This window comes from Elgaria multicarinata, chromosome 19, assembly GCF_023053635.1.
Source record: "Elgaria multicarinata webbii isolate HBS135686 ecotype San Diego chromosome 19, rElgMul1.1.pri, whole genome shotgun sequence".
In the NCBI taxonomy this organism is placed as follows: domain Eukaryota; kingdom Metazoa; phylum Chordata; class Lepidosauria; order Squamata; family Anguidae; genus Elgaria; species Elgaria multicarinata.
In genome coordinates this window covers 7,688,634-7,702,465 of record NC_086189.1, presented here as the reverse complement: position 1 = coordinate 7,702,465, position 13,832 = coordinate 7,688,634, and the positions used below count along the sequence as shown (strand labels likewise).

Genomic DNA, 13,832 nt, shown 5'->3' with positions numbered 1-13,832 from the left:
AGGCAAAACTGAAGTACTTTGGCCACATAATGAGAAGACAGGACACCCTGGAGAAGAGGCTGATGCTAGGGAAAGTGGAAGGCAAAAGGAAGAGGGGCCGACCAAGGGCAAGATGGATGGGTGATATTCTGGAGGTGACGGACTTGGCCTTGGGGGAGCTAGGGGTGGCGACGGCCGACAGAAAGCTCTGGCGTGGGCTGGTCCATGAAGTCACGAAGTCGGAAGCGACTGAACGAATGAGCAACAAAAAAGCGTACAAAGCCCTAAACAACTTGGGACCAGGATACCTGAGAGAACACCTTTCCCCCTTAGCAACTGCCCCGACACTGAGGTCATCACAGGGCATGCTCCTGGTGGTCCCTCATGAACCTATGGTCCGACTGGAGACCACCAGAAGAAGAGCCTTCAGTGTGGTGGCCCCCTTCCTATGGAATTCCTTGCCTTTGGAGGTCAGGCAGGCGTGGTTATAGCAGAACTCGGGTTTAATCAGAACTCTGTTCTTTTAAAAATAGTAATTTTAACATCATGCTTTCATTCTATCTGTTGTTCACCGCTCCGAAACCTTCTGGATGTAGAACGGTATATAAATATTGTAAATAAATAAATAAATGTGGACCCTCAAAGGCACTGATGCTTCATTTTTTCAAAAAAAATATGTGGGGAATGCCAAGAAAAGTGTCTGGGAGTGCAATTGCATCCCCATTCTGGTGCATTCAAATCTTCCCTCAACTGAATTAAAAGAAATTCTGCAGCTCAGCGGTGGCACACATGTGTTTTGCATGCAGAATGAAAAACGGATTATACTTTTAGCGCACAGGCGCACCTTTTATCGTGCCCCCTCCCTCCACATGAACATATTATGATGGACACCTGGTCCCACCATTTCACCCTCACAACAACCCTGTGAGGTAGGTTAGGCTGAAAGACGGTGAGTGGCCTACAGCCACCCAGTGAGCTTTGTGGCCAAACGGGGATTTGAACCCGGGTCGTCGTCATCCCCAGTCCCCACTGTAACAATCACATTGCAGTAAAACAGTGTGTTCGATGGTGCTCAGGAGCAGAAATCCCTGCTCATAAGCTAGTTGTTATAGCTGCTGCCACAGTTTCCTCCTCCCATGGGTAGGCACTTGGACAAGGTCTTCAAGGGGCTGCTCAGCGGTTGATTGTAAACGTACAAATCGGATTGAAGGCAAAGAGGGGGGGAAAGGCAGAGGGGGAAACGAAGCCATCAAGGGCATGGGAGAGGGGTGGGAGCAGGGAGAAAGGAAGCCAGAGGAAAACTGGATTATCGAAACAGGCCCGAGAGCCAATCCTAGACTGAAGGGACGACCGTGTGTGTGTGTGTGTGTGTGTGTGTGTGTGAGCGAGAGAGAGAGAGAGAGAGAGAAGGTGTGCGAGCGAGAGAGACTCACACAGCGGCAATGTAATTTATTTATTTATTTTATATAATATTTTTATTATTTGGATTTTATAACACGTACAATAATCACGCTACATCAACTTAATATACTACAATCATGAAATTAAAAAAGAACTTATTGAAATAATATAATACTGTCTCGTGCTCCCCACGCACACGCACACACCCGGGACCCTTATTTTCCTTTCCAAAATTGTAATGTGTCCTGCGACGGTTTACTCCCTTTCCCTTTTTCTAATACAAATGTAACAAATGGACTCCAGACCTCATCAAAGTCATTTCGCTTCAGTAATCCTCTCTTAACTCTAATACTACTCGTGAGTCTGTCATTAATAGCTATATCCCAGACTTCTTTACACCATTCTTCTATCTGAAAATCCCTTTGTTCCTTCCAATTCTTGGCAATTATTAATCTAGCTGCAGTAAATAAGCTGTTTATCAAGGCTTTACTATTTTGTGTACATTTAACCCCTTCATATAGTGATAACAGTGCTATCCTTGGCCCTAACTTTACCTTTCATCCCATTATGTAATTTATGTCTTCAAATACTATTTGCCAAAACCTCTGAATAGCTTCACAAGTCCGCCACATACGTGCCTTTTTCCTGACAACCTCCCCAGCAATATACAGTGTACTTTTTATCCATTTGGTGTAGTCTTACTGGTGTAAAATACCACCTCCATATCAATTTATAATAATTTTCCTTTATTCTTACCGACATAGTCTATTTATTTATTTATTTATTTATTTATTTATTTCATTTATATCCCGCCTTTTTTCCTGCAAGGAACCCAAGGCGGCGTACGTAATCCTCCTCCTCTCCACTTTATCCTCACAACAACAACCCTGCGAGGTGGGTTAGGCCGAGAGTCTGTGACTGGCTCAAAGTCTCCCAGTGGGTTTCCATGGCCGAGTGGGACTAGAACCCGGATCTCCCGGCTCCCAGTCCAACACCTTAGCCACTACACCATACTGGCTTGAATCACTGCATGAGACATATTAGGGAAGGGGGAGCCAGATTTCTAAAGGAAGCAAAACCCTGTCAACATCGAAACGCAAAGTAGGTGCTGCTGCTGCCCTTGGCCAGGCTGTGGTGGCGGATGGCAGCAGGAGCCCAAATGGACGGAAACTTGCATGCCCCGTTGTGATGGACAGGAGGGGTTGGTGTAAAAGCAGAGGTGCCCTTTTAGTTACTCCTTCATTCGTTCATACATCCATTCATTTCTCATTCGCCAGCAGTCGGGCTCAAGGTGTCACGGAGCAAAACGGCCATCTTCAAAGTGCTGGTATTAACATTTAAAGGTTAATTTCAGGTTATCTGAAGGAACGCCTCCTCCCATATGTACCTGCCCGGACCCTAAGGTCATCCTCAGGGGTCCTTCTACGTGAGCCCCTGCCAAAGAAAGTGAGGCAGGTGGCTACCAGGAGCAGGGCCTTCTCTGCTGTGGCACCCCAGCTGTGCAATGACCTCCCTAAGGAGGTTCGCTTGGCACCTACATTATATTTTTTATTTATTTTTATTTATCATACTTATACCCCGCTCCTCAGCCAAAAAAGGCTCTCGGAGCGGCTTACACTTAGCAAAAAAGACATATGCTTTTAGACGCCAGGTGAAGACCTTTTTATTCTCCCAACATTTTAACAATCTATAAATACATTTTAACATGGTGTTTTAAATTTGTAATTTTGCATTGCTGCTGTTTTTATCTGGTTCAGCTTTTATGTTGTATTTTATAGTACGGTTTTATACTGTTGTTTTATACTTTGAATGTTTTTAATTTTTGTGAACCGCCCAGAGAGCTCCGGCTATTGGGCGGTATAGAAATGTAATAAATAAATAAATAAATATCTTGCATGCCCCAAAAGTTACCAATGCCTGTCGAGCACTGAGGAGCAGGGCTGAGGCTTCACCCGCGCACTGCTACGGAGCAGCATTTGCGTTCCCAGGTGAGAAGCTGTCCCAGGGATAGCCAGAAATGCAAGTTCTTCTGTCCGCCATTCCAGTAACTTGCAACTTTCAGTGTTGAAATTGACATGATCATACACATGCTCTCTGTTCCCACAAACCTTCCTCCTGCCCTTCTCATGATCTTTTTTTAAATGTACTTATTTCGGGCATAGCATACTTATTTATTTATTCATTTATTTCATACCCCGGCCTTTCTACCAGGAAATGGTGCTTGAGGCTGCTAATAACAATAAGCAGGAACTGCCAGGGGACTAGAGATTTCGGAGAAATCTATTGAGGGGGGAGAAGAGTTCAATGAATTTTCCTAGGTTTAGCACCCCAGTTTAATTTTGGTTCCCATTACAGCACCCAACTTGATCTGCAACGAGCCAATTTGGGTATTTTGCAAAAAAATTTCCTGCCTGTTCCACAATTTACACTAACTTCTGAGCAATTCACGCAAATTCGGCTGTAATTTCTGCAAACTGCTCATAAACGTGCGCAAATTAGGGGAACCTGCCAAAAATAAATGCACCAAGTGGGCCCAAAATTTGTTCCCAGAGTTTGGGACAAAGCCCGCAGCTCAGCTTGCCAACACAAATGGAGCTGCACATGCCGCTTGACTCCCATCAAATCCAAAAAGAACTGGATTTCCCCACTCATATGGTGTGTGAGCCAAAGGTTCCCCATGCCTGTCAAAGGTAGAATATTCCAGATGAAGATATTTCACACATTCGTCTTGACAGGAAAGGCCACATTGAACCAATTAGGTGAGCTGACAATGCCAGTTAACAGACGACATGGGGGAAACTGGCCATAGTCCAGAAAACAACTACATGCCCGGGCAGGCAGGTCTTCTCCAGAATGCATCAACTTCTAGGCATCCAGACAGGGTTGTGACATGAGCCTCGTTGTCAACAAGAAACTTTAGTTCTATGTCATACATAAAAAGTGAGCCAGCTGGCCCATCGGATGGAGTAAGCACCTAGCCAAGATGCTGGAACTCTAGACCAGGGCTGGGAATCTGTGGCCCTCCAGATTACAACCCCCATCATCCCTGACCATTGGCCAGGCTGATGGGAGATTGAGTCCAACAAGATCTGGCCCCTGCCCTTCTCAAGAGTAATGCCATATGGAAGCCTGCAGCTATAACCAGAACTGGCACCAGGGTAAGCATGGGTGGGCTCCTCTCAAGAGCCCACACCCCAGCAAGGGCCCACCGATCAGAGCTCTCTAGACACGCCTCTCTTTTCCCCCACTGCAACCGGCTCATTCATCAGCATCTCATTCTAGCCCAGACAAATGTGGTGGCGTGAAGGATGAGAAGATGGGGGATACTTGGCTCAGCAATACTACAAACGAGAAGGATCTTGGAACTGTTGTAGATCACAAGCTGAATATGAGTCAACAGTGTGATATGGCTGCAAGAAAGGCAAATGCTATTTTGGGCTGATTTAATAAAAGTATAACTTCCAAATCACGTAAGGTGCTAGTTCCTCTCTATTCAGCCTTGGTTAGGCCTCATCTAGAGTATTGCGTCCAGTTCTGGGCTCCACAATTAAAGAAGGATGCAGACAAGCTGGAACCAGTTACCTAGGGAGGTTGTAGGCTCTCCCACACTAGAGGCCTTCAAGAGGCAGCTGGACAACCATCTGTCAGGTATGCTTTAGGGTGGATTCCTGCATTGAGCAGGGTGTTGGACTCGATGGCTTTATAGGCCCCTTCCAACTCTACTATTTCATAATTCTATGATTCTATGATTCTCCCATCATACTAAAACCCGATGGGGGTCATCCCATGAATCTGATTGGTAGGAGATTCAGGACAGAGAAAAGGGAAGACTTCTTCACACAGTGCAGAGCTAAGCTATGGAATTGGCTACCACAAGATGTAGTGATAGCCACCAGTTTGGATGGCTTTAAAAGAGAGTTAGACAAATTCCTGGAGGAGATCAATGGTTACTAGTCCCTATGGCTCTATGCTACCTCCAGTTGCTGGGGAACATGTGAGGGAGGGTGCTGTTGCACCGTGTCCTGCTTGTGGGTTCTTGGCCGATGGCTGGTTGGCTACTGTGTGAACAGAGTGCTGGACTAGATGGACCCTTGGTCTGATCCAGCATCAGGGCTCTTCTCATGTTCTTATGATGCCATGGCCTACTTGCTCACTGACTCTCTGCCTAGTGAGCAAGCACAGGTTGCAACGATAAGGAAGAGGAAGATGAGGAATAGCAACTGGTGACAATGGCAGTAGACTCCGTTAAGCAAAGGTCCCACCGAGGGTGTCTTGTTTAAGGACAAGGGTTCTTAAACCCTTGTTTAAGGGTCCCATTCTGTGCATGGAGGTGGCTGGAGATTTCATGCCATTACCGAACTACTATAAAATTCTGGGGCGTTTGAATCCGCCAAACTTCTCCTTAGTTTGGAGTTCTTGCAGAAGTAGCAACGTGTCCCCTCGAACCTGCAACTTTGTGCATGCAAAGCAAGAACGCTACCACTGAGCTATGGCACAACGCAGCCAGTTTGATGCAATAAAGCAGGCTAGGTCTGGTCAGTGCCTGGATGGAAAGGCTGCCTGGGAACTCCATAGGAAAACTGCCTTGTGTTCCATAGGGGAAAGGAGGAATATGCATGGAATAAATAAAATAAAGAAGGACTCTGGAAATATTAACTATCATAGCCCAAGAGAGAGGAAGCTCTTCTTGAAAGAGAATTTCCGTATCCACTGTATTTCCAGGATCTCGCCTGTGTCAATTCTACAGCGATGATGGATAGGCATCATGGGAGCAGTGGTCCTCCACATGTTTTGGCCTACAACTCCCATGATCCTTCACCATTGGCTATGCTAGGTAGGCATCATGGGAGCAGTGGTCCTCCATGTGTTTTGGCCTACAGTTCCCATGATCCTTCACCATTGGCAGTGCTGGTAAGGCATCATGGGAGCAGTAGTACTCCACGTGTTTTGGCCTACAGTTCCCATGATCCTTCACCATTGGCTATGCTGGTAAGGCATCATGGGAGCAGTGGTCTTACAGATGTTTTGGCCTACAGTTCCCATGATCCTTCACCATTGGCTATGCTGGCTAGGCCTCATGGGAGCAGTGGTCCTACAGATGTTTTGCCCTACAGTTCCCATGATCCTTCACCACTGGCTATGTTGGCTAGGCATCATGGGAGCAGTGGTCCTCCACGTATTTTGGCCTACAGTTCCCATGATCCTTCACCATTGGCTATGCTGGGTAGGCATCATGGGAGCTGTAGTTCTCCAGATGTTTGGGCCTACAAGTTACCCACCCATTGCCTAGATCCTGGAATAGCCCAGATTTACATCCAAGTTTGGAACCTGATGCTGCAACCCAGTGTTTCCTCAGTAAAGCGGGCAAAATCTTTCTTTTTTCCCCAAGCACATGGAGTTAATTCCACTGAGGCATTGGTGCATGAGCAAAAGGCTCTGTTAAATATGAGCATTCTTTGGCATTTGTTAAAAATTAATCCTTAGAATTAAATCATTTCCCTGAAAATCTAGGACTCCCCCCCCCCCCAAAAAAGAGTCTTTGTGGGGAGAAAGAAATGGAACAAAACAGGCTTCCTATCTAGATCAAAAAACTTTGGCAGCAGGGGTGGGGTGGGGGCAGGGGAGAAAGCCTCAACTAAATGGGAACAAAATTCCATTCTTGTAACAGGAGGAATATTTTTCTAAAAGGTCTGTTTGGGGTGTGTGGGTCTTTTCAGAAGTTGACACTGGGACTTCTCTGTCCAAGGGCTATAATCACTAAAACGGAGACCCCCATAGATCTCTATTGTTCTTTGCAATCAAAACCAGATTAGCCATTCGTTTGCCTTCAAAACTGAAATTACTAATGAAGCATCGAAACGCAGATCAACGGAACCCACAAGCATCTGGCAAAGGGCTGCATTAATGTCTTTCCATTCTGACTTGAATTACGTTCTTGGATGGCAGATCAGAAACACGCTGGGGGAAATGACAGGATCTGAAATGACAGCTCGGGGTTCCTTTCCACTGCCCAGAAACTTAACACACCCCAAAGGGGAGAAACACACAGAGAGGGATGACAACCAAATTAAGGTCTTGCTCACGTAAGGTAATTAGCATGAGGGTGGGTAGAAAGGTACTGCTTGGGTGAACCAAACGTATTGCTTATGTCCTAATGATTTATACCATCACTATCACTTATACCAAGGATTTGGGAAATGGAAGCCCTCTGGATGTTTTGTACTACAACTCCCATCTGCCCCAGCCAGCTAATGGGGAAGGATGATAGGAGAAGCAGGCCAAAGTAGCTGGAGACTGCTGGATGGCCCACCCCTGGCTTAGACCACAGCGACTGGTTATACCATGGGGTAATAGTCTTTAAATTATTGAGTAGCCAGCTCTTGAGCCTGGACTACACCTCCCATCATCCCCCAGCCAACCAGCTGGAGATAATAAGAGTTGCAGCCCAACACATCTGGAGGACACCTAGGTGAGGAAGCCTGGATTAGACGGGTTCATGGAGAATAAGGCTATCAAGAGTTATGAAGAAATGATGGTTTCACAGAACCTCCAGGCTGAGAAAGAAGGTACATCTGAATACCAGCAGCTGCAGGACAGGCAGGGCTTCTTCCTTCATGCCCCACCGTGTGGGGTTCTGAGAAGTCATCTGGCTAAGCCATTGTTGGAAACTGGGCTGCAGGAGGGCTCTTCTTTGGTTAATACACAGAGGAGGGCCAGGATCTCTTCTCGATCCTCCCAGAGTGCAGGACACGGAATAATGGGCTCAAGTTAAAGGAAGCCAGATTCCAGGTGCACATCAGGAAAAACTTCCTGACTGTTAGAGCAGTACGACAATGGAATCAGTTACCTAGGGAGGTTGTGGGCTCTCCCACACTAGAGGCCTTCAAGAGGCAGCTGGACAACCCTCTGTCAGGGATGCTTTAGGGTGGATTCCTGCATTGAGCAGGGGGTTGGGCTCAATGGCCTTGTAGGCCCCTTCCAACTCTGCTATTCTATGATTCTATTATTCCCTTATGATACACATTAGCACAAGTTTGTAAATACTACCTGCCCAAGAATCTAAGAAGAGCTCTGCTAGATCAAACCAAAGGCCCACCTAAGTGTTTCCCCAGTCACCAAACAGATGGCTTTGACTAGTGGCCATTGATAGCCTTATCTTGCATGGATCTGCCTAATCCACTTTTAGAGCCATCCAAGTTGGTGGCCATCGCTAGATTTCATGGTAGCCAATTCCATAGTTTGTCTATGCACTATGTGAAGAAGTCCTTCATTTGTCTCTCTGGAATCTCTCACTGTTCGGCTTCATGGGTGAACCAGTGTGGTGGAGTGGTTAAAGTGTTGGACTTGGAGTCAGGAGATCCGGGTTCTAGTCCCCACTCGGCCATGGAAACCCACTGGGTGACTCTGGGCCAGTCACAGACTCTCAGCCCAACCCACCTCACAGGGCTGTTGTTGTTGTGAGGATAAAATAGAGAGGAGGAGGATTATGTATGCTGCCTTGGGTTCCATGGAGGAAAAAAGGCAGGATATAAATCTAATAATAAAATAAATAAATAAATCAAAGCCCCAGATGGTCTGGACCCAGTGTAGGCTCCAGGTCTGGGGGTAAACTGGTGGTTCCACATAGACCTATCATCAATATAGACCTATGGTCTGATTGGAATCCACCAGGGGAAGAGCCTTCAGCGTGGTGGCCCCCCTCCTATGAAATTCCCTGCCTCTGGAGGTCAGCCAGGCGCCAACTTTGTATTCCTTTCGGCGCCTCCTGAAAATGTCCTGAAATAAGATTAACGCATTGGGTTCTACTATTATGAGAAATTGGGAAGAGCACCTCCCTCTCTGTCTCTACTTTCTCCACACCATGCAGACTTCTATTCACCGCTATCATGGCCATCCCCTCTTAGTCACCTTTTCCAATACACTAGACAACAAAAAATGTTGTAACCTTTCCTAGCGGGGGTGTCGCTCCAGCCCCTTGATCATTTTGGTTGGCCTTTTCCAACACTGCAATGTCCTTCCTGAGGTTGGAGCTGTGCAGAGCGTTCCAAGTTTGGTTGCGCCATAGGTTTATATAAAGCCATTATGATATTGGCAGTTTTCATTTGCCTAATCAGCTGTAACGAGTCAGAGTCATTCCTGGGCAGGAGGACGCAGAAGGTTTACACAAAGTTGGCTCTTTCTATTTCCAGACACAATTAACATGGAGGTATTATGGCATGGTTGGGGTTTCTGTACATATATATTTCCTAATAGACCCAGACAGCTACCTACATTTTTTGTTTATATTAACAAATCCTGGATGAAGCTTTCCAGAAAGGGATGCTAGAATTCAGGGGTATTGCCAAAAAAAAAAAAAAAAGATTTGGGGTACAGGCCCATGTCACATAAATAGGCATACAATTTGCATATGCTAATTTGTATCTACATATGCAAATGTAGCAATCATTACTCAGGTTTATTTAAATGTCACAGAAGACAAAGCCAGCTAATACATTTCCCACCTAGCATTTTATTGCTTTAAGGCACTCTGGGAGGGCGTCTGCCCTGAAAGGCAGCTAAGAAGTGTTTTAAATAAATGAATAAAATCCAATTAACTTGCACCCTACTCCAAAACCCTTGTTCTCCAGCTGCAAATCCTCTCTGAAAACTATCCCCCATCCCCAGTATGGAAATAGAAAAACCTTTCCTTTAGTACCAAAGAACACTCAGGGCCCTGGGAAATAGAGCCAGGGCACAGGCCCAAGGAAGCCGGCCTAGCAACACCCATGATCGAACTGGGAGAAGATCACTTTCTATGACTGATTAATGATGGCGTTTTGCCTATGGGGAGGAAAGCATGTCCTTCAGGAGCATGTTCTGGATCGGGACCCGCAGCTACATCCACCATCACCAAAATTAAAGATTAATCTAGTTAAAAGCATGCTTATTAAAGAAGCAGAAGAAGAAGAAGAGTGTGTTCAGAGGTTGGCAACCAGGATGATCAGGGGTCTGGAAACAAAGCCCTATGAAGAGAGACTGAAAGAACTGGGCATGATTAGCCTGGAGAAGAGGAGATTGAGGGGAGGCATGATAGCACTCTTCAAATACTTGAAAGGTTGTCACACAGAGGAGGGCCAGGATCTCTTCTCGATCCTCCCAGAGTGCAGGACACGGAATAATGGGCTCAAGTTAACAGAAAGCCAGATTCCAGCTGGACATCAGGAAAAACTTCCTAACTGTTAGAGCCGTACGACAATGGAACCAGTTACTTAGGGAGGTTGTGGGCTCTCCCACACTAGAGGCCTTCAAGAGGCAGCTGGACAACCCTCTGTCAGGGATGCTTTAGGGTGGATTCCTGCATTGAGCAGGGGGTTGGACTCGATGGCCTTAGAGGCCCCGTCCAACTCTACTGTTCTATGATTTGAAGAAGGAGGAGGAGGAGGAGGAGGAGGAGGAGGAGGAGGAAGAGGAGGAGGAGGAGGAGGAGAAGTAGAAGAAGAAGAAGAAGAAGAAGAAGAAGAAGAAGAAGAAGAAGAAGAAGAAGAAGAAGAAGAAGAAGAAGAAATACTGTAATGTATAATTTGGCCCTTACTGGATCATTTGGACTTGGTTTTCATAAGCAGAATGGCCTGCAGTGACCCTAAAGAGCCAGTGTGGTGTAGTGGCTAAAGTGTTGGACTGGGAATTGGGAGATCTGGGTTCTAGTCCCTCCTTGGCCATGGAAGCCCACTGGGTGACTTTGAGCCAGTCACAGACTCTCAGTGCAGCCTACCTCACACGGTTGTTGTTGTGAGGATAAAATGGAGAGGAGGAGGAGGACTATGAATGCTGCCTTGGGTTCCTTGGAGGAAAAAAGGCGGGATATAAGTGCAATAATAAACTAAATAAATTAATTAAGTAACGGTGGGGCCTCCAGCAATGCCCCATCCGTGCCTGCCCAAAACGGAACTGACCACCCAAGCCTCGAAACAGCCGAACTCCTCCGGCTTCCACCTTTTCACCCCCGCGCAAAAGTGAAAACTCCCGCTGGTCTTTCTAAAGTCTTTAACTGCCTTATTTCCACCTCATTAAAAGAGCATTTGGGGAGAGCAGGGTTCCAAAATTAACTGGCTCTGACAGTTTCGGGGGCGAGGGCAGCCGGACGGCTTCGCCACCGGCGCCGTTGCTCTGCAGTCGTCTGCTTAGGCCAGGAGGGAAGACGAACCATGAAAAACGGCACCGTTTGGAAACCCCTGGCCAAGGACGGGCCGAAATACCACAGTTGCAGAGAACTGGCTTCTGGAAGCACAGGCTTGGCTCCCGGGAAAAAGGAATTTTTTAAAATGAGAGAGAGAGAGAGAGAGAGAGAGAGAGCAGTTCCAGAACAGTATGCTAAGAAGAAAAGCTGGGGAGATGCTTCCTCTTGGCGTCACTGCTTCTGTGTGGCACCGAGCACTGAAGATTTGCACGCCAATGACTGGAGATTAGTTCTGGCCCAGGAAGGCCTCTTCTAGAACTATTTCCCCCCGTTCATCTCCAGTCAACAGGGCTGAGTGTCACCCATTCTTCTCCTGCAAAATGGTGACTTTGGCTCTTCCTGCTTCCTGGAAATGTGGGGTGGGGGTGGGGCTTCTCACTCACCCCATTGCCGGTGCTAAAAGCTCTGTTGGGGCAGGAAGTCAGCGCAACACCCCGGACGTGCGTGCATGCCGCATGCCATCCCATGAACTTCCTTAACCTCTTGTATCACCAGCAGCGTCCTAGCTGTTCTTCCTGCAGCTACTGGAGCATGCTGAGAAGCTTTGCAGCTATTTCTCAACTCTAGAAGAGATTGTGGCATATTCGCCCCACCTGTGACCGTAAAGAACCCCCGCCCCCTTTCCATCTCTATTTTCTTTGTTGGAATGAAAGAAAAGCCTAGAAAGCCAGGGTAGGTATTGCAAGCCTTGCATTTCTTCCAATCAGGCTCTTAAACACAAAACCAAAACGGTTAACACCCTTCACGTTGCCTCGTTTGAAGGCAAAATAGAAGGTTTACGTCCGTTGTCTTGTGCTCGTTTTGCGCCTTCACGCCTTCATTGACACACAGCTGCAAGCTTCGTGCAATTTAAAAATTGGTAGGTAGAAATCAATAAAGACTTTTCTTGCAGATTTAGCAACTTGGGCCCAGATCCGAGGGCCTACTGCCTTGGCATACACAGGCCAGCCAACACTTTCTTCCCTTTGTGCCAAATCTGATGAATGAGAAACCTCAAGAAGACTTTTCCTTCCAACTGGTATCCAAAGCTAGCAGATATTTGGCACCACAGGCCAAAATCGCTGTGCCTTGCTCTCTCTGTCTCTCTCTCTCTCTCTCTGCAAGAACCACACTGGAAAAAAGCCGCACTCAGCTGAAATCAAGGTTGGTGCATCATTTCAATCTGGGGCCATAACTAGACCTAAGGTTTATCCCTGGATCGACCAGGGGTCAAACCTGTTCATCTAGGTGACACACAGGGGATCCAGTGCTCAGGCAGGGGCGAACCCTGGATGATCCCAGGATAAACCTTAGGTCTAGCTGTGGCCTGGATCATCCCACAACCCTGTTGGGAACTGGCTTTGTTAATTTCAAAGCCATGTTCACCCAGGTATGTTAATGTAATGCAGAACAGTCTCTCAAACAGAGAGCAGCCTTAACCATGGCTTCGTGTGTTGTCTGAACAGGCCCAGTGTCTTTTCGGTTGTGGCTCCCCACCTCTGAGACTCCTTCTCAAGAGAGGACTGCTTGTCCCACACACTGATGACTTTTAGGCGAGTGGTTAAAACTGGGTGTTTTTTTCTACCTGTTTTAAATTTCTTGCCTGGAAAGTCCAGGGGAAACACACTTAACAAGAAAGTTTAGAACTTTAGCTATCACTTACCCGGCGACCTTTTGGGCCTCTTGTTCCTGGGGACCCACGAACTCCAGCAAGACCCTGAAAAACAATAAGAATGTGACACTAACTTACTCAGCTTACAAATCTCATCCCAAGATGCTTGATGGCTGGGTCTTTGGGGAGGGGGAATGCAATGCAGGGATCGCCTTCTCCTATACAATCTGCCCCCACACTCATGTCCTCAGGGAAGAATTTCCTTCAACCAGCCAAAATTAGGCCTGACAGGTATTACCCACAGGACCTTCTCTTCTGCTGCTCCCAGACTGTGGAATGGCCGGCCGGAGGAGACTCGTCAACTTAACAGTCTTTTAGCATTTAAGAAAGCTATCAAGACTGATCTCTTCCAGCCGGCCTATCCAGTGGAATTTCAGGATGCTTTTAGGACGTTTTAACAATGTGTACTATGTTTTTAATCAGTATTTTATGTATTTTATACTTACTGTTGTTCCCTGCCTCGATCAAAATGGAGAGGTGGATAAGAATATTATTATTATTATTACTATTATTATTATCTGAGCATATTTGGTATGGGAAATTCACCATAAGGTCAAACGTGGTTGGAGTAGGATGGATGGATTT

General features: G+C 46.6%; 1 protein-coding gene across 1 annotated transcript in view; it reads right to left on the bottom strand.

Annotated features, from left to right (window-relative positions):
• The window catches only part of COL27A1 (collagen type XXVII alpha 1 chain), a 309,507-nt gene that overhangs the window by 111,415 nt on the left and 184,260 nt on the right, over positions 1-13,832 (bottom strand). Inside the window, exon 28 of the mRNA XM_063144913.1 lies at positions 13,239-13,292. Within this exon, the coding sequence (XP_063000983.1) occupies positions 13,239-13,292 (54 nt within the window). The remainder of the gene's footprint in view (positions 1-13,238; positions 13,293-13,832) is intronic.